At 42.8% G+C, this 21,866-nt stretch overlaps 1 protein-coding gene across 1 annotated transcript in view; it reads right to left on the bottom strand.

Moving 5' to 3' along the window:
• The window catches only part of SCARB2 (scavenger receptor class B member 2), a 125,242-nt gene that overhangs the window by 27,317 nt on the left and 76,059 nt on the right, over positions 1-21,866 (bottom strand). Inside the window, exons 7-8 of the mRNA XM_073541223.1 lie at positions 18,772-18,950; positions 15,941-16,059 (exon numbers count right to left, since the gene is read on the bottom strand). Coding sequence (XP_073397324.1) covers positions 15,941-16,059; positions 18,772-18,950 — 298 coding nt within the window. The remainder of the gene's footprint in view (positions 1-15,940; positions 16,060-18,771; positions 18,951-21,866) is intronic.

The raw sequence follows: 21,866 nt of genomic DNA, 5'->3' as shown, positions 1-21,866 counted from the left end.
AGACTGCAATTTTTTATATATATATATATATATATATATATATATATATATATATATACACATACATATAATACTATGGTATTGCTGTATATACTACAGATGATCGCAGGTTTAAGACCCCCAAGGGGACTTACCAATACAATAAATAAGAAATTTTTTGCTATTACTCTGCGCTTGGATTTTTTTTTCACTCATTCCAGTACAACACATGATAAAATGGATGGCATTGTTCAAAAGTGCAACTCATCCCACAAAAAACAAGGCATGACAAGGATATGTCAATGGAAAAATAAAAAAGTTATGTCTCTTGGAAAAGATGAAGAAAGAATGTGTCACGCAGCTGCCACGTCCCTCCTGCTTGCTGCCGCGGTCCCCGCCGGCTTCCACACCGCTGCTGCAGCCGTCCCGGTCACTGTCTCCTTCCACGCCGCGGTCTCGGCCGCCTCGCCCCACACCGTGGCTCTCCGCCCCCTGGCACACTTATCCAGCACACGCACCTGCCCTGTCTCCTGCGCTCCGACGGGCGCGCGCCCCTGCCCGGCTTCCTGCTCTTCGTCGGGCGCGAGCTCACACTGTGTTCAGGAGCGCGCGCACGCTCCATTCCCCCTGAAGGCACGCGCTCTCCTCACTCTGCTCTGGGAGGGGTCGTGACCCGGAAGTCCCTGACACAGTCCCTATATCAGGCCGCCTCTTCCTCCTGGCGGTGCCTGATTATCACTTGTGCCCTGTTAGTGATTCTGGCCCCACTTCCCGCTGTGCGTACCCCTACTTTCAGCCTGCCTATATGTTATCATCTCCGCTGTTCTCTCTCCTAGGGTCTGGAAGTCCGGGGTTCCGTTCCGTCCTGTTCTGGTCTCCCAGCTGTGTCCTCCAGTCCGTGCCTGGTCCTGCCGTCTTGCCCGTGTTCCTGTCCTGTCCGCTATCCGTGTTCCTGTCCTAGGGAGACCCTCCGCCAGCCTCTCCGGCCTCCTGTCGTGTCTCCTGTGTCCTTTCCCTGGGTACCAGCTGCCGTGGTGATAGTTACCCGCGGGTCTGCCCCTAACACTCCCTGTATAGGGGGTGGTCCACCTGGTCAGCTCACCTGTGGAGGTTCGTTGCCACGGTCCAGCGGGTCCACTCCAGGAGTACTTCTAAAATCTCACAGAATGAAAGCGCAAAAACAGAAAATCACTCGGTCGGGAAGGGGTTAAAAACCAGCCGTTTTTGGACTTCACATTTTCAGCAGTCATAACTTTTTTATTGACTGTGGTTCTATAAAGCTTTCTCTTGCAAGGAACAAATTGTATCATTTCTTAGCACTGTTTTATTTGTAAGTAATGTGTTAATATCCTACGCTGTTTCCTTGAACGCTTTTGGTGGGCTACTTTTTATAACCACTTCAGCTTTACTTTTCCCCACAACTTTATCCCTGACCTGTCTGGTGTGTTCCTTGGTTTTTATCATACTGCTTGATTCCTAATGTTCTCAAACAAACCTCTGAGGCCTTCACAGAACAGCTGTAGTTATACTGAGAATAAATTACACAAAGGTGGACTCAATTTACTATTTATGTGACTACTAGAGGCAATTTGTCACTTAGGATTTTATTGAATGGTTTCAAACTACAGGGGTCTGAAAACAATGCACGTCACAATTTTCAGATTTATATTTTTAAAATAATTAGAAAACCATGTGTCATTTCCCTAACACTTCACAAATACTTGCTTGCTACTTTGTGTTGGTATATCACATAAAACCCCAATAACATAAATTTAAAGAAGTTATCCACTACCCTTTCTATTATGCTATTATGTGCCAGTAAATGCATCCATACTCTTAGTATAGTAATATATACCTTTATCATGCAGATAGCATCACTTGGTGTCTGTCAACTGCAGATCTGATGTTTACATTGATCACTTCTTGTCCCCAGGCTTACTGTGTTCTAATACTACAAGTTGCATCATGCATTGAAGTGGCCTGTGAGCCAGCACTTTTCACACCCCCTCCTTTCTCCACCCAAACTCCTCCATCCTCCAGGACTCCTTTTACTCTGATTACATGCACCCCACTGTGTTTTTTAGGCAAATTTTGGCCAGTATTCTAAAGCAACAGCATTACATACATTAGATTACATAACCCCTTTGCTTTTGAAATGTAGATCCCTGCACTTCACTAGCAAAGGTGTTAGCCCTGATCTACTGCTGAAAAGGGATATATCAGACCAAACAGAGGAGGAAGAAGAGTTACAATAATAATCCAGTACCATGTGATCCCTACTGAGATGGGCTTGTAAAAGCTAGGTGTCATGGTTTGTTTGGAAGTTTTGGCTGGTACCTCAGGGGTTAAGGCTTTTTGGCCTCTCTCTGGCTATGAGAGGGTTTTAAATAGCCTCAGCTGGGCTTGGTCTATGTCAGTTATACTTCTACCCTCAGCTGAGTAGTTTGACCCTCGTGTGCTTGTGCCTGCTCTGTGTAGGTTATCCTGTTACTGACCCGGTTCGTTTCCCCGTTTTGGATTTTGTCTATTGATTCGGTACTGCTCGTTCGTTTGCCTGGTTTCTGACTTCTGCTCCATCCTAACTGCCCGTTTTGCCTGTTCCCCTGGTACTTCTGCTGCCCGCTACAGTTTCTGACACTTGGCTTGTATTTGACTCCTCTTTTGTACCTCGCTCTTGTACTTCGATGTACTCTCGGTATTAACCTTGGCTCTCCTGACCTACTCCTGTTCTGTCGCCGTTTGCCGTTCTCCGCTATCTTCCCCGGTAGCGTTGCAGCTGGTTCCGCCCCGGTTCCACTTCCTGCGGTCACGAGCCGCAGGTCTTGCAAGTCAGCGGTCGCGCCCTGTTCCGGTAAGCTTTCTGTGTGCTGCCCAGCCCCGCTCGTCAGGAACATAGCGGGACACGTGTACTGAATGAGCTTTATCAGTCACGGGACGGGACTGACCCGTCGAAGTGCTAGTAAGCACGAAACGGCCATCGTCAGACATTGCTCAGTCCTCCCTCCAGTCTTCCAGCCATGAAGTTTTAATGTGGATTGCTAAATAAAGCGGACTTTTTCACCTGGATCGGTGAGTGCTATGCTATCCTTTCCTCTTATTGGATATATATATTTTGCATTATATTTTTTTCCACACATGATCATAAAAAACTTAATTGTGCATTTTTTCCCACTGTAACTTGGTGCATCTATTGGAGCCACAGTTACATGTGAAAACACCCCCTTTCTGTTCCATGTCATTGAAAGAGCTGATCGGGATCTAATAGGACCAAGTAGATCTACTATGGTGGGCAAACACCTGGAGATCATGTGATCAACGGGTCCTAAAGAAGTATTAGTAGTGCTAGTGCTTTTATGAGGGCTAACCAGTGAAAGAAAAGAAAATCTGTAAGAAAACTGTTTCTTTTTTCTCCCTTTGGTACCAGGCTAGATTGAAGGAACAAGAATTTTGATAAAGTGAGTTAAAAATGAAACGATCTGTATCCAAAGCAACTTGCTAAAACTACAGTTTGCTGACACAAAATCTGTGGAGGTGACAAATATGAGTTAATGATTTCAACAAATGTTAGTGTAATGGGAGAAGTGCCATCTGGGCCAAAGATGGAAATTTAAGTGCTGTTAGTGTAAAAACGATACTGAAAGCCCTAGAATTCTCTGTGCTGTCCTAGTACAGTTATAGAAAAACAAAAGTAGCAGTCCATAGGCAGAGTTTTTAGAGACACCAACAGATGAGGAGCTAGTGTGTAAATGGGAGACACTAAATATTTTGTTGGTGTCAAACAGGAGCATAAATAAAAATTATGGGGTCCTAAAGCAATAGTCCTAATTAGGCCTCTGCTCTCCCCCCAAAAAAAACATTTGGCAGTCATGATGTATAGGCGAAGTCATAGAAAGGCATACCTCTAAACTTTTAAAGACAGAGGGACAAGTATTGCAACGTTTAACCAGTCATTTTACTTCTATTGAAGCTCCTTAGTGTTTTCACCAAATACAAAACCCTTTTATGGACATGAGAACATGATGCCAACAAAAAAGCATCCAACAGACAGTATGGTAACTCACAGGGAATTCCCCAATAATTCCCCCTCCCCCCCACACACACACACTATATGATGACACCATAGTTCCCCCAACACAGTATGATGTTGCTAAAACACCCTCAACACAGCATGACGACCCTACAATGCCAACAAACAGTATGATGTATCCACAGTTTCCAAATACACATTATATGGCCCCAAAGTGACCCCCCCACCCCACAGTATTATGCCCACTCAGTTCTTTCACACACACAGTGAGGACCTCAGTGGCCCCCAAAACAGTATGATGCTCACACAACACATTTTGATGTCCTCACAGTCCCACTACACAGTATGATGACCCACACAGCCCCCAACACACAGTATAATCGCTTACACAGACCCAAATACAAAGTATGATGGCCCACACAGCCTCAAATACACAATCTATATGTTTAGGTGACTTGCTTGCCTGGGTGAGGGTGTTCCTATACACATATATTTACAATATGGACTATATACAATTTTATGATTTAAATGGTAGATTACAGGATAGAATATTTACCCATTAAATTTATAAACTAATGCTTTAACATGTTTCTTGCACATAACTAGGGCATCTTTTGGTCGTCTTTTTAAACCATATGCTACATTGATTATTATTTTAATTATTACTCATTTTTTATAATAGAAAATAGAGATTAATAGTAAAGTAGTCCGTATTATTATTTGGTGAGATATCCTTTTGGAGTTTACTAATGACAATAACGTAACTTTCACTTGAAAGAAAAATTAATGGGGAACCATATGTTTCCAGCTTATCTAATACATATTATTCCTGTGAATTTGCTATGCCAAATACCCAATATATTGGGCTTCATATCTCTCCAAACAAACCAAAATGTTTCCACAACCTCCCACATAGTATGATGCTCCCTAGAAAGTAAAATGACTCCCACACTATATGATGTCTTCACAACCCCCTACAAGTGAGATGGCCCACAGAGCCCCACACACACAGAAATGTGTCCCCCATAGCTCCTCACACATTATGATGTCCCCACAGTGACACACCTCAGTATGTTACCACTGCTCTCCAAAAAGTTCAATGGCCTCCACAGCCCCCCACACTGTATGATGCCCCCACAGATTCTTCCCACATTTTTAGGCCTCGAGTGACCAAAAAGTGTGATGACCATATAGCCTACAGTATGGGCCACCCTACAGCCTCACACTGTATGATGCCACCCACAGCAAGATGCCCCCAGAATGACCCCCCCATAGGATGAACCCTGGTGGATACTACGCTGGTGGGGGTGTGAGGTTTCACTTTGCTGCTGAAAAGGCTGGACCACCTGCTGAGCCAGGTGTCCTATTACAGCTACACATGCTGAAGGAGGACTGTTGTATGATATGATGCAGTTGATGGGCATGACTTAAATCCCCCCATATTCTTTACACCGATATAACAATTTAGTTATGACCAGGCAATCCAGCACTCAATCAAACATAACCTCCATATCATGTCACAGCTGCTTTCAGAGTTAGTATAGCCTCAATGTTGTCATGTTAATATATTTTTTTCTTTATCTATGATACAATTCATAGAATATTTTTCTATATATGATATTATGTCTATATTTATATAAGACCACTAAAAATCATTGAGTCATAGAATTTACCATAACCAGGTTCCCCCGCATCATGTTCCCACATGCTTTATGCATCCATTAGCCCTCTGTGTCTGTACTGTTACGCACTTAACATTATGGCTGGTCCATACAATCAGGGCAACTGTTACCACCCACCTTTCGTGTCTACCTCTTTCCTCATAGACTGTAAGCTTGCGAGCAGGGCCCTCATTCCTCTTGGTATTTGTTATAATCTATGTGATTATTGTTATGCTGTAATGTCTATTGTCTGTACAAATCCCCTCTGAAATGTAAAGTGCTGCAGAATATGTCGGCGCTATAGAAATAAAAATTATTATATTATAATTAAGTAGTCACAGTATACAGCATATTACAGTACTATTGACCAGCATGGATGCACCATATGTGGTTAATAAACAATGTCAAATTCTTTTCTTGCGACTTAAATTGATTAATATTCTTAAGAGTTAAGAAACTGTTGCCAGGATTAGATCAGCTTTGTAAGGAACTGAAAGAGGCCATGTGAGACAGTTTACATCCTGATAAACCTGATGACCGGTAAAGGTTCACTTCTTGCTCACACTGTTGCAATGTCAATGCTGGTTAAAGTGGAAATGTTGTAGATGACAGAGAGCATTTCATTACAAAATACAAGGAAGCATTGTGACGTCAGCAGGTCCTAACAAAGAGACCATGAATATGGATGTCTAGCATTTGTATATAAATGAGTGTTTCTAGATACAAAAGCTTTACTTAGTAAGGCAAGTAGTAGGCAAAATCAAAGGGATTATTTTTTTTTTTTTAACTTTCAGGAAATTGGACCCCAATCGCTCTAAAATAACAAATAAATCAGGTCTTCAACCTTCCCTGGTCCAGCACTGGCTCTCCGTAACTGCTCGGGTTTTGGTGTTTTGACTGCCAGCGATGATTTTATGCCATCAGCGAGTGTCACTGATGTAGCCAATCACTGTAGTAAGTACCTGTGCCCAGGTAGACGGCATACGATCTATTGAACTCGGTGGTTGGCTATAGCAGTAATGCTCACTATTGACATGGCGTCACTGACGCAGCCCAAATACCTAGAATCAAGCAGTAGCAGGGTGCCATTGAAGGACGTGGGGAGGGTGAGTATTTGCTCTGTTTGTTATTTTAGGAATATTAGAGAGTTTGGCGTCCACTTTCCTGATAGAGTAAATCCCCTTTAACAATAAGATGACAAAGATCAAATAAAGAGTGGCAGGAGAGTCTGATGGAGAGAAGCTCAATCTCTCTATGCATTTCCATTTTATGTATACATTTTGCCACTAGAATGATTTTGACAATGTTCAGAATGATAGACACAAACCTCTAAGAACAAGGGTAGCAGAAAATGTTATTAAAAAGTTGTAGTTGTGAAATTTTGGATGTAAAGCCAACACTAAATACAACAGGCCCTAAAGACTACAACATTTGTAAAACAGCAGTTACACATCTTAAAACTATTGTGCCCAAATTGTCACACACTAATAAGTCCTTACTGACCTCCAGGATGCTGTGAAGGAGCTGCTATCTGTAGTTTTGTGAAACTAACACTGACAGGAAGAAAAATGAGAAATCGAAGTGGATGAAACGTTATAATGTAGAAAGCAGGGTCTCTGGGATGTCCAATACAAGGTACTACCTACTGTAAAATATGGATTGGGGAATGCATAAAATGTCATTGTGGGCAGGTATGGAACCCAACTTTAAAGCATTCCAAGAAATAGGAGATGCATTCTGGCATCACTGCCATGCTGGGCAAATCTTCCTTGTTCTGCTCCAGACTATAAGGGATGGTTAAAGGGTATGTGTGCACTGAGTATTTTTGCTAAGTTTTTGGAGTGGAAACTGAGCAGAAACACCATGTTTTGGAGGATTTGGGAGTGTCTGAGGTCATTTTCTGCTCTGAAAACTCAGTAAAATCATTATTTAATACATTTGATTACATGATCCTGCAGCGCTCTGACTGACAGTCTTAAGGCCCCGTCTCACATAGCGAGATCGCTAATGCATCACCGATTTTGTGACAACAGCGATCTCGCTACATGACACATGCAGCAGCGACCGGCCCCCCTGCTGGATATCGCTGATCGTGCAGGAATGTCCTGGGCCATTTTTTCGTCGTCGGCATCCCGCTGGCCAGCATGAATCTCTGAGTTTGATCGCTAGATCGTTGCGGCGTCGCTGAAGAGATCTGCCTGTTTGGCAGCTTACTAGCGATCATTTAGCGACACACCAACGATCCCTACCATGTCGTATCATTGTCGGGATCGCTGGTGTGTTGCTAAGTGAAACGGGACCCTTACTGGCGGTAATATTACCGCGGGTCACAGTCACAGCTGCGGGGTCACGCTGACATCTGACAGCATGACCCCTCAGCGCTCTGACAGACAGTCTTAACGGTGGTAGCATTACTGCTGATAAGAGTGTGTTTCCCACTCCATCACACTGATGACAGTGTGGGAAACACCATGGGAAGCCAGTAAAAATGCAAACAAAATGCTGCGGATTTGACTGTCTCCATTGAAGTCAATATGTGGGAAACGCTGCAGAAACGCACGAAGGATTGACAAGCTGCAGAAAAAATGCACTGCAAATACTCTAAGGAAATGTAATGTTCATGCATGTGCACAACACGTCAGGATTGTCATTGAATTAGCTTGCACAAGGTTTCCATAGCGTTTTTGGCCTGTTTCCACGCGGAAAAAAACAACAAAAGCAACGATTTGGATTTCTGGATCACGGAGTGAACTACTTATACGATGGACTACTTGCTAGAGATGGGGTGCACCTTACGAAGACTGGAAAGCAGGTATTTGGAAGTCGCCTTGCTACACTTGTAAGGAGAGCTTTAAACTAGAACAAAATGGGAAGGGAAGCAAAAGACCAGAAAAAGCCATACACCTGACAAATGCTATTGAGAACTCTGCTATTAGAAGTGGAAAGGAAGAACAAAGACGAAAGAATCTAATTAATAAAAATATTGGAGAAAGAGAAACCAATCACAAACTAAAATGTTTCTATACTAATGCACAAAGCATGGGCAACAAACAAGGAGAATTGGAACTACTAACACAGGAAAAGAAATATGATGTCATTGGAATCACTGAAACTTGGTGGGACAATACACATGATTGGAATACAAGGCTAGAAGGATACAACTTATTTGCAAGAAACAGACTTGATAAACGAGGAGGGGGTGTCGCATTGTATGTTAGAAACGCGTATATCTTCACAGAGATTGAAGCTTCAGAGACTGGGAGTTCTGTGGAAACTGTTTGGGTAAGAATACAAGGACAGAACAATGGAAAGGACACCATTGTAGGCATTTACTACAGGCCGCCTGTGCAAGCTGAAGATATGGATGAACTCTTTATGCATCAAATGGCCAAGTTCTCCAAAAAATATGACATAGTTGTCATGGGAGATTTCAACTATCCAGACATTTGTTGTGAATCTCTCTCAGGCAAAACTAACAGGTCAAGGAAATTCTTATCCTCTCTTGCTGACAACTTTATCTTCCAAAAGGTAGGGGAGAAAACAAGGGGAACTGCTACCTTGGATCTAATCCTTATAAACAGGGAGGAAATGGTTGAGGAGGTAAAAGTGGCTGGGACCCTAGGAGGTAGCGACCATGCTATTTTAGAATTTTGGATAACTAGAGGCGGAAGACCTGTGAAGACTCAGACGTCAAGGTTAGATTTCAGAAAGGCAGATTTTAAGGGATTCAGAAAGAGAATTGGAGGGATCCAATGGCTGGATATCCTTAAAGACAAAAATGTCCAGGAAGGATGGGAAATCTTGAAAAATGAAATTCTCAAAGCACAGTTGTTAACAATTCCGAAAAGAGGGAAGAATAAGAAGCATTTAAGGAAACCAGGATGGATGAACACAGAACTTAAGCACATGCTAAAAAGGAAGAAAAAAATGTTTATAAAATGGAAAGAGGGAGGCATATCTAAAGAAGAATATAATGCTGTCTGCAGAACCTGCAGGGCACAAATCAGATTAGCTAAAGCTGAAAATGAATTGAGGCTTGCAAGAGATGTCAAAAGCAATAATAAAGGATTTTGGGGATATGTCAAAAGTAAAAGAAAAGTCAAAGATGCTATAGGATTTTTACAGGATGAAAATGATGAAATGGTAAGACAGGATGTTGAGAAGGCTGAACTTTTAAATTCCTATTTTGCATCTGTTTTCTCTCAGAAAGGAAATGTAACATCAACTGTTATTCACTGTCCTATTAAGGGAATAGAAGAATCCAGGATATCTATAAACAGAAAGATAGTGAGGAAACACTTAGCTAACCTAAATGAATTCAAGTCTCCAGGTCCAGATGAATTACACCCCAGAGTACTGAAGGAGATAGCAGAAGAAATTTTTGAACCCCTCTCTATAATCTTTGAAAATTCTTGGAGAACAGGGGAAGTGCCAGAAGACTGGAGAAGAGCAAATGTTGTTCCTATCTTCAAAAAGGGGAAGAAGGTGGACCCAGGTAACTATAGGCCGGTGAGTCTGACTTCTATACCAGGAAAGATCTTTGAACAAATTATTAAACAACATGTATGTCAATACCTGGATAAGAATGAAGTGATTAAACAGAGTCAGCATGGGTTTGTAACTAATAAGTCATGTCAGACTAACTTAATTTCCTTCTATGATGATATCACTGATTGGGTGGATCAAGGAAATGCTGTAGATATAGTATATCTTGACTTCAGCAAAGCATTTGACAAAGTCTCTCATACAATCCTTATTGAAAAAATGATTAAGTATGGAATGGACAAGGCAACTGTTAGGTGGATTCATAACTGGCTTAGTGATCGGACCCAAAGAGTGGTCGTAAATGGCTGCACATCCAGTTGGAAGAATGTCTCAAGTGGGGTACCACAGGGCTCTGTCCTGGGCCCTGTATTGTTCAACATCTTTATCAACGATTTAGATGAAGGAATTGAGGGTAAACTGATTAAATTTGCTGATGACACAAAGCTAGGAGGGATAGCTAATACTAGAGAAGAGAGAGAGAGGATTCAAAAAGATTTAAATAAACTGGAGAAGTGGGCAGCAACTAACAGAATGGTTTTTAACAGGGAGAAATGCAAAGTACTACATCTGGGCAATAAAAATGGAAAAAGCATATATAGAATGGGAGGAATAGGGCTAAGTGACAGCACATGTGAAAAAGACTTGGGTATACTAATAGATCACAGACTGAATATGAGTCAACAGTGTGATGCAGCAGCAAAAAAGGCAAATGCAATTCTAGGATGTATTAACAGAAGCATACAGTCTAGATCACGTGAAGTCATTATTTCCCTCTACTCCTCTTTGGTCAGACCTCATCTGGAATATTGTGTCCAGTTTTGGGCACCACATTTTAAAAAAGACATCAACAAACTGGAGCAAGTTCAGAAAAGAGCGACCAGAATGGTGACCGGTCTGCAAACCCTGTCTTATGAGGAAAGGTTGCAGGATTTGGGAATGTTTAGTTTGCAAAAGAGAAGACTGAGAGGAGACTTAATAGCTGTCTACAAATATCTAAAGGGCTGTCACATTGTAGAAGGATCAACTTTATTCTCATTTGCACAAGGAAAGACTAGAAGCAATGGGATGAAACTGAATGGGAGGAGACACAGATTAGATATTAGAAAAAACTTTTTGACAGAGTGATCAATGAGTGGAACAGGCTGCCACGAGAAGTGGTGAGTTCTCCTTCAATGGAAGTCTTCAAACAGAGGCTGGACAGACATCTGACTGGGATGATTTAGCGAATCCTGCTTTGAGCAGGGGGTTGGACCAGATGGCCCAGGAGGTCCCTTCCAACTCTACGATTCTATGATTCTATGACTGTGCAAACTCCTCAAAAACGCACATAGCCTAATGGTGCAATTTTTACAGGGGCTATACTGCAATGCAATGTGCTGAGTTTATATGGTCAGTTTGGCTGACAGACTCCCTTAAAGTTTTTTTTTTTTATCATGCTTGCTCATTCTCTTTTTTTTTTTTTTTTCGCACGAGGCCAGTGTCAAGCACACACTGACAAATATGCTAAAATAGCTGTTCTGATTTTATAGTTCCTATGTTAGTTTCAGTTGCCTAAAATCACAGGGAAGGTTCAAGCATAAGGAAGTGCTAACCCAAGGTATGACACATTAGTCTTGTGATTATTTCGTATACGTTATTGCTAAATAAATCGAGCAAAGTACATCCAGATAGCAGCTATGTCTGTGAAGGTATGAGCAATAATAATAAACGTGTAATAAATGAGTAGAATGTTACTATCTTCTGAAAATATAATCTCAAGGCTAATTTAAGACACATGTTTTTATGGAAACTTGCCCATTTGTATGTTCCAGTTTGCAAGGCAGTCTCATGAAAATTGGTGTAACAACCCTGCTGGCATCGCTGCATGGCCTCCCATTCCCCACTGCTCCAGGCCATGCTGTGATTTCTGTCTACTGCCAGCTCCATGCTGTCTCCTGTCTGCTCTGTGCATGTTTCCTGGCTGTGTGTATAGGGGGGCGGTGCCAGAACTCTCTGGTTCTTATGGAGTCAGGGTGCATCTGTCTAATCTGTCCCTGACCAAATACCAAGAGCCCTCTAGTATTTAGGGCAGCCCCACCCACTGGAACCTTGCCTGCGCAATGTGTTTACTCAGTTAGTGTCTTGCTACTGAGCTGCCAGGTCTTGCTCGGTGTTCCTCCTTCTCTGGAGGCTTTACTTGGTACTTGTCTGTCTGCCCTCCAGGAGGCCGAATATCCTGGTCTTTGTTCTTTTCTTGCTTGGTACCGGTGTATACTATATACTCTCGTCCGTGTGTCCTTGGCCCTGTCTCGTATTGTTGCCCTGTCTGAACTCTGTCCTACCTTGTCTGTCTCCTTGTCTTTGGCTTCTTTCCCTGCTATGTCTTTCTTTGTGTCCTCCCTGTTTGCTTGAGCTCCGTACTCTTGAGGTTCTGCTGCTGCAGAACCTCTTGCTGCTCTACTATTCTTCTCCGCAGTCTTGCGGCTCTGCTCGTGCTCCGCTCTCTTGCGACTCTGCCTGCTCTGTACTCTTCAGGCTCTGCCTATGCTCCGTACTCTTGCGGTTCTGCTTGGTTCCGGTTCTGCTACTGCAGAACCTCTTGCTGCTCTACTATTCTTCTCCACAGCCTTGCGGTTCTCCACCTGTGTGAACAGGTCCAAACCTGTTTCTTCATATTCCACTCCTTCCTGCCTGTATCTGTACCTGCATCTCCTGTGTGAACAGGTCCAAACCTGTTCCTTCATACTCCACTCCTTCCTGCCTGTATCCGTACCTGCACCTCCTGTGTGAACAGGTCCAAACCTGTTCCGTCATACTCTACCCCTTCCTGTCAGTACCCATACCTGCACCTCGTGTGTGAACAGGTCCTAACCTGTTCCGTCATACTCCACTCCTTCCTGCCTGTACCAGTACCTGCACCTGCTGTGTGAACAGGTCTCTACCTGTTCCCTCATATATAACTCCTGCCTGCGCTGTGTATCAGCCGTGCCAGCCTGCCAGGGTACCAGCCGTGCCCACCTGCCTGCCTGTCAGTCGCACCTGACCAAGTGTCCTGTTCCCCAGTGGGATCAGCAGCCACAGCCAGACACCACCCTGGAGTGGCACCTGGCAGCTGCCTGCCGCACAAGCCTGACCTCACCATCAGAGGCTCCAGTGAAAGCCAAGGCAGCTGTCTTAGTTATGCCCCTTCCAGGGTAGTCTGGTTTGTTGCACAGTGGGGCCACAACACCCGGCTCATGCCCACCAGTCAGGGCATGAGAGTGACAATTGGTACTGTTGGCAATTACGTTTATTGATATTCATTTTAGAATGCATACATTTTTAAAGCCTTTCTGAATGCAACACAATTGTCCTCATTCGCTAAGGTGGTTGTGACTGTTTTTGGTTTATTTACCATCAAAATGCTTTTTGATCAAAATATATTTTTTTTTCACGTGAAAAAAAAAATGCCGGTATGGCATTGAAACGCGTTGTGACTAAAAAAACTTTTTCTCATTAGTATTTCTGAAGAATTGATTTACTCGTACGTGTTCATCCAACTGGATCCAAATTCTTCAAAATAGAGCATACAGGTTCATGAATTTTGTGCAAAATAACAAATGTCATAGGATCGGTTAAAATGTTGCAAGTAATTCTATCATTTTTGCAAGAGTTGTAAATAGTGAATAGGCCGCAAACATCTAGATAGCAAAAACTACACAAAAAAAAGATGAACATAGACAAAAAAACACAGACAAACAACTAGAAAATAGACTTCTTAAAGGGAATCTGCCAGCAGATTTTTGCTACCCCATCTGAGAGCAGCATAATGTAGGCAAAAGGACCCTGAATCCAACAATGTATCACTTTGTGTGAGAATCGCTGCACTCAGTAAACTATCAGAGATTTTAGATTTAGCAATGCAGCAGTGCTGAGAAAGCTAACCCCACCCACAACAGGCTCTCCTTATACATCCCTATAGACAGTGAGCTGCTTATCACAGAAGGGGGTGGAGTCAGACAATTACTGGCATGACTGATAGTCATAGCAATGTTAATCACCAGGTGATTAATCCTGTAGTCTAAGTAAACAACACCACATACCCAGACATGTGATACATCATTGAGTTCAGTGTTTTAACCCCTATTTCATGTTGTCCTCAAATTACAAAGCAAAAACCTACTGACATTAAAATGATGGTGAAAAACAAAAAATAGCCTTAAAACAGGAAAAAAATAGACATAAAAACAGGAACAAATGCAATAATATATCGGGCCTCAAGTGTCAAATCTATCACTTAGCATGTTGCACTGCATCTATAGACCGGCGTATTATTTTTATTTTATTATTTATTGGTCTAAATTTATGCTCAATAACTATTAGACTGCATTAGGGACTGGGGGCTAAAGGTCTCATTTATCAAAACTGGCTATCAAATAAAATGGCCTTTTAAATTGTCAATTACAGTGTAGCTTTGCACAGAAATTTTCCAGAGTAATATACGAAAAGGAAAGCTCAGCTCAAATTAGTTGCCTTGGATGACAAAGCAAGGTTTCCTTTACATGCCTACATGTAAAAACATAAAATCCAGAAAGTGCTGACATTTTACTTTATTCATGTTTTGAATTTCAGTTTGATGATTTACTAGCAAGACCATCATTAAATATTGTACAATAATACTGAATTGTATAAGCTCGTGTATAAGCCAAGATTTTCAGCCCATTTTTGGGGGCTAAAAGTCAACCCCCCCCCCCCCCCCCGGCTTATACATGGGTCATATACTTGGGAGTCGGCGGGAGTGGGGGTGTCAAAGATCATACTTACCTGTTCTGCCACGGTCTCTGCAGCCTCGCTTCTCCACTGTCTCCCTTCCTGTCTTCAGCGGTTATATGGTACCGCTCATTGAACTCATGAATATCGCATATTCATGAGTGTAATGAGCGATACCACATGACCGCTGAAGACAGTAAGGGAGACAGTGGAGAAGCGAGGCTTCAGAGACCGCGGCAGGATGGGTGAGTATAGCAATATTCACCTGTCCCCCGGTCCATCGCTGCTCACTGCTGTCTCTGCTGCATCCTGTGTCAGTGATGTTTAGGCAGCAGAGGGTACGGTGACGTGGTTAGTGCACCCCGACCCTCTGCTGGCTGAACGGTCACTGACACAAGAAGCGGCAGACAGCGGCGATGGACCCAGGAGAGGCGAGTATGGCATTTTTTTTGCAGCATAAGGGGGAATAATCTATGGAGCAGCATATGGGGGCATAATCTATGGAGCAGCATATGGGGGCATAAACTATAGAGAAGCATATGGGGGCATAATCTATGGAGCAGCATATGGGGGCATAATCTATGGAGCTGCATATGGGGGGCATAATCTATGGAGCAGCATATGGGGGCATAATCTATGGAGCAGCATATGGGGGCATAAACTATGGAGAAACATATGGGGGCATAATCTATGGAGGAGCATATGGGGGCATATTCTATGGAGGAGCATATGGGGGCATATTCTATGGAGGAGCATATGGGGGCATATTCTATGGAGCAGCATATGGGGGCATATTCTATGGAGCAGCATATGGGGGCATATTCTATGGAGCAGCATATGGGGGGGGGCATCAACTATGGAGCAGCATATGGGGGCATAGTCTATGGATTCCACCCTCGGCTTATACACAAGTCAGTAAGTTTTCCCAGGTTTTTTTGTGGCAAAATTAGGGGGGTTGGCTTATACACGAGTATATACGGTACTTGTATTTTTATCATACCGGATTAATGTCCATGAATGTCTCGTGATCTTCTTTCTTGGGCTTCATTCCAATTACACTGTTAATGACAAATTCTTCAGCTTGGTAAAAATGAGGAGAAGATAATATAATAGGAGCATCTGTCAAAGTTAAAAGAATAAAAACAGATAAGTCTGCAAAAAAGACAGACCACTAAAGTTATTCAATTGCCATTTACTTAATCTACAATTGGATTCGCACATGGACATTTTTATTATGTTTACAACAAAAACAGAGAGAGGATACAAAAAGACAACTTTATCCTTTCCCCACCCTAAGGCTATGTGACCACGTTGCAGAAATGCTGCGGAATTGTCTGCAGCATTTCCACAACTCCCTGCGTTTACCTGCAAAATACAAGCGTTTTGCAAGCTTTTTTAGCTTGCGGAATTCAAGCGCTTTTCCAAGCGATTTTAAGCATTGCTTGGAAAAGTGATTGACAGGTTGGTCACACTTGTCAAGCATAGTGCTTGACAAGTGTGACCAACTTTTCACTATTGATGCTGCCTATGCAGCATCAATAGTAAAAGATATAATGTCAAAAATAATTAAAAAAAATATAAAATACGGATATACCCACCTTCTGTCAGCCCCTGATCTCCTCAGCGGCACTCTCAGCCCGTTCCGTTCCCAGGCGTGCTTTGCGAGACAGACCTCTGATGACGTAGCGGTCATGCGACCGCGACGTCACAAAGGTCATTCTTGCAAAGGACGCCTGGGAAGCACCGCTGAGGATCGGGAGGACTCCGGGGGCCGACAGAGGGTAAGTATATCCCTATTTTTTATTTTAATTCTATTTTTAACAGGAATATGGTACCCAGGGCATGGAGGAGAGTCTCCTCTCCTCCAGACCCAGGGTATCAGCCACACATGAAACGCTCACTTTACGCATGGTGGACATAGCCACATGCGTAAAGTGAGCGTTTCAATGCAATCCTATGGCGGCGTAATCGCCACGATTCCGCAAAATTCATGGACATGCTGCGGAATGTTCCGCAATGCGATTCTGCAGCGGAAAAATCCGCAGCATTGGCACAGCAACTGCGGAATCCCATAGGATTTCATGGGATGGTTTTTAACTAGCGCTTTTTAAGCATTTCCACCGTAGCATTGCCCTGCGGAAACGCTTCAAAAACGCAACGTGGGCACACAGCCTTAAGAATCCACTCCTTGGCTAGGCTTAAGAAATATATTGTAAGCACCTGGATAAAATATACAGTTCTTTTACATTGATGACCTATCTTTAGGGGTCTGACTCCCTCCGATCTGCTACTGCCAGCTCTTGCAGTGGCCAGGTGTAAAGAATGTAAGGAGTAGGACACCACAGCTTAATATGCTTTTTATTGGTCACTGCCAGGCATTGCAGAGTAAATGGGAGCATATCTGGCGTACCCGGCAGCAGCCACTAAATAGTGTATGGCGCTGCTCTCTACACTGTTCTCATTCGGTCACTGTTGGAGGAGATAGTTCATCATTAAGGGTGCTGGGTGTCAGATTCCCAAAATCTTATACTGATAACCTATACTCCAAAATATAAAAGTGGGGAGCTCCTATAATATTATTACAAATGTAGTTCATAAAAAGATAAAATGCCTATGGGCGCATACCCATCAGTGTTAATAAAATAGGTCCGATGTTGTTACTGAAAAGTTTGGACGTGTGTCATGCAAGTGTCAAGCGAGTACAATGTGATTTTCTCACCTAGCATCCGTGTAACACGCGTATGCAATGTGATTTTAACATTAACGTTTACATATAGGAATTCTCTTTGTTTAAAGGTAGTTATCTAACAAAATATTCTTCAATACATAGATAGAAATGCTAAAATCATTGCTTTTTGTTTGTAGCTTACTGTACATGTATTTATTAATCCATGAAAAAAGAAAAAAATGGCATTGGATCCCCCGAATTTTTAATAACCAGCTGAGAGAAAGCTGACAGCTGAGGGCAGATGTTTATAGCCTGGGAAGGGAGTAATAAACGAGGAGATTACCTGGCTATTAATGCCAGCTCACAGCTGCATACTTAGCCCTAACTGGTTATCAGAATGGGGGACAACCCACAAAAATTACTAACCAGCAAAGGCTAGGCAGACAGCTGAAGGCTGATATTAATAGGTTAGGAAGGGGCCATGGATATTGGCCCCCTTCCAGACTAAAAACATCAGCTCTGAGCCACCCCAGAAACTGCACATCCATAAGAACTGTCTCTTGCCGTTAGCGGTGACGTCAATAAGGTGAATGGAGTTCATCAGCTATGAAATCCACTCACACAAACACTGCTCCAATTACATATGTCACTGACCTCTTTCTACCTATCTATTCAATGTATATACATCTATTATATCTATTCCATTCTGACGGGTCACACAGTGAATTTACTGTACTCGGCCAATGACATGTCAGGTTTTCTAGGAGATGGGTGTGGAAAGATCAGACGGCACATGCATGGGCGTGATGCTATTGAATTTTTTTCTAGCACCATTGATTTGCATTGACGATTCTCGTTTGATATACTCACAGCATGTTGCAATTTTTATCTCAGTCCGAGTTGAGCTGAGAAAAAAATTGCAGATGAGCAGCGAATTATAGAAGTACATTAGTCAGAGTACAATCCAATTTTTTTATCGGATTGCACTAGTCTGTTTTTCACGCAGATGAGTATGAGCCCTAAAACTGTAGGTGGTGAAGAAAACTGAGACACTTATACACCGTGAAAAACGGATGATAAGTATAACATTGGTCATGCACCTGACTATGGTTAAAGTGTTCCAATGTAACACCTTTGACAGCTCAACAACCCACTTAACATACCTTGTTTACATATACTGACATTGAGAAGGCCCGATGGAAGGCAATTACCCTTTGGCACACAGTATCCTGCATTGTCTGGATTGACAGTGACATTGGCAAAAACCTTTGCTGGTGGGATAAAACGAAAAACGGAAATGCCCTTTACACTGTCAGATGCTTCATAAACTGCAAAGATAGACCTGGGGAAAGAAGAGCTGTGTGAACTCATTGGGCACTGTACAGAAGATGCCAGATAATGATAATTCAATCAAAGATAAAACCCCAGATTATATTCTAAGTTCTTCTAAAAATAAAAAAGTGACTGTAGAATAGCCATTAAATGAACCACTTGTAAGGAATAAAGGCAAAAAAGAGCTTCCCAAGCTGCTAATCAAGGAGATAGCCGAGAATCTTGTAATGGTAGGGTGCAAGATCCAGAAGGCTTAATATCACTGTGCAATCCCAAAATACAAAGGATTCAGTATAGGTAATGGGCAAGGTGGTAAATCCTATGTGTGACTTATGTGGACAGTTCCCATTTGGCTTGTAAAGAAAATTCCTGCATTTAATAATATTCATGGGATATATTAGAAGTTCAATAAAGCATGAAAACGTTCAAGTGGTAAATGATATTATTAAGCAAAGTGGAGCTGCAGGCAACACATGTAAGGAAAAAAGGCAAAAAAAGAGCTCACCACGTTTGCTAATCATATAGGTAGCCAAAAACTTTGTAACCGGAGGGTACAGCACAGCACAGGAGGGAAAAAGAATGCAGCACGTCTATCCCGTAAGTATAAAAAAATCTATTTATTTAAATCCATTAAAATGAACAATGTCCTGGAAAAATGTTAAAACTGACGCGTTTCTGGTGAAAAATGCCCTTAAACATATGTTTTTTTCATCAGAAATGTATCAGTTTTAACGCTTTTCCTGGACATTGTTCGTTCTAATGAACTTAAATAGTTTTTTTTTACACTTACCAGATGGACGTGCTGCATTCTCCCTCCCGTAAAAAGACACAATTGGTTCAATTTATTTACAGTTACATTAGGGTCACTTTTTTTTTGCTTTATTACTATCCCAACCAATGATCTAAAAGGTCTATTGTTTGAAAGGGAACGTGTCAATTTGGAAAACCTTATTTGCCTGAAGATACAGGTTTGATCTGCAGGTAAATAATGCTACCTGGCCATGAGAAAATGAACTTCTTTCCCTCGGCGAGCCACCGGCTTTCAGAGATGGTGGCGTGTATGGGGTGGCTACTAACTGCGAGCGGTGGCTTTAATCAGACAATGGCACATTAATTGACAGCCAGCTCAATAGCGCATCTATGCAAAACAAGCTGTCAAGCAAAGTGTCGGTGCGTCCTTATAGCCGCTGCTGATAGTTCAGTGAGCGGAGCTGTGAGCTTTTGGGGAAGTAAATAAATTAATTTTCTCCCAGTGGCCTTTACACATAGCGATATCGCTAGCGATATCGCTAAAGCGTCACCGATTTTGTGACGCAGCAGCGATATCGCTAAATGTGATACTTACCTCCGACCGGCTCCCCCCGCTGGCTATCACTGATTGCGCGAGATCATCCACGTCCATTTCTCGTCATCGGCTTCCTGCTGGCTCTGACGAGCGAGCTATGGACGTGGGTGGAAGACGGCGGTCATCGCTTAGTCTGAAAGGTAAGTACGACCACCGAGCATCGCTACATCGCTGGTGAGATCTGCCTGTGTGGCAGCTCACTAGCGACCATTTAGCAATGCACCAGCGATCCTGACCTGGTCGTATCATGGTCAGGATCGCTGGTGCATCGCTAAATGTAAAGGGGCCTTAAGACGACCTAGAAGCATGGTAATGCTATTTAACTGCTGCTCAACCCCATCTGCAGGTGAATAGAATTTTCCAAGGTGACAGGTTCCCTTTAAAAGTGTAGCAGAAAACAAAACGAAAAAAAAAACTAGGTCCAGCATCCATAGTAAAATATATTTGGCTATAAAAAGGAGTGCGGTCACAGCAATGTGGGGTCTCACTAGGTGACATTGTTTTACCATAGATGTAACACTAAGATAAAGGAATATAGAAGCCATAATGCTACTGCCCAAGCCTTCTTTACACTAGATTCAGAAAGATCTCTGAGACTGGATATGGATAGGGCTGATCAAATAGCTTTGGATAGGTGGTTATTCGAATAGTTATAGTGCTTCCCGAAAAGCTGCCTCTGGATCCCGGATACCTGGAGCACTCCCGATAATCAGCTGTTCGGTGCCGCAGCTGCATGTGTTGCGGCTGTGTGACAGTCACAACACATGTATGCCTGCTTATTGAGACTGTCACACAGCCGTGACACATGCAGCTGCGGCACCGAACAGCTGATTATCGGGAGTGCTCCAGTTATCCTTGTTCCCGATGCAGCTATTCAGGAAGGACTATAGCTATTCGGATAACCACCTATCTGAAGCTATTCGCTCATCCCTAGATGTGGGTAATCACTGAAAATATGGAGTTAATAATATGTGTAATAAATTATCAATTGTAAAGGATAGTAAAAGGAAATGTTTTTCATGTTAACAAAACACAGTAGTCTGAAAGTCTTATGGGCTCACAATTGCATTTTCTAGATAGTTACCTACACTTAGCATCTCGCAGTTTCTGGACATCCATACTAGGACTCTCATGTTCAACCACTATCCAAATATGGCCTACTGGATTAGAAACTGGTGACTGCACAGGCCGTTGAGGCAAACTTTACTAACTGAAGTTAAACTGTCGCCATATTGGAATGCGTGACTTAGGTGACATGGCATGTTTAGCATGCTGTATTCAGCAATGTCTTTTTGCATTTTAAAACACTTGGGTATTTCCGTTGCTGGTGCCTTCCTGAAACCTGTATGAATATTCTCCTTTGGCCTCATTCATTAAGGCTACTTTCAGACTTGCGTTACCAGGTGCAGCGCTCGGCCTCTGCTAAGCTCCGCTCCCAGCCGTGCCCCCTCCGGGCAGCTCCTCCTATGGTCGCATGACGCTGCATGCAATCAGCGTACCCGATATTTAGCGTTGGGTACGCTGGCCGTGCACTGGTATGTTTTTGCCATCGCCTGCGCCCTTTTTGCGCTGCGCTGAGCA

The sequence above is a fragment of the Dendrobates tinctorius genome, unplaced genomic scaffold (assembly GCF_039654945.1).
Source record: "Dendrobates tinctorius isolate UK_male_01 unplaced genomic scaffold, ASM3965494v1 ptg000011l, whole genome shotgun sequence".
NCBI classification, from domain to species: Eukaryota; Metazoa; Chordata; class Amphibia; order Anura; family Dendrobatidae; genus Dendrobates; species Dendrobates tinctorius.
This window is presented reverse-complemented; position numbering and strand designations above follow the sequence as displayed.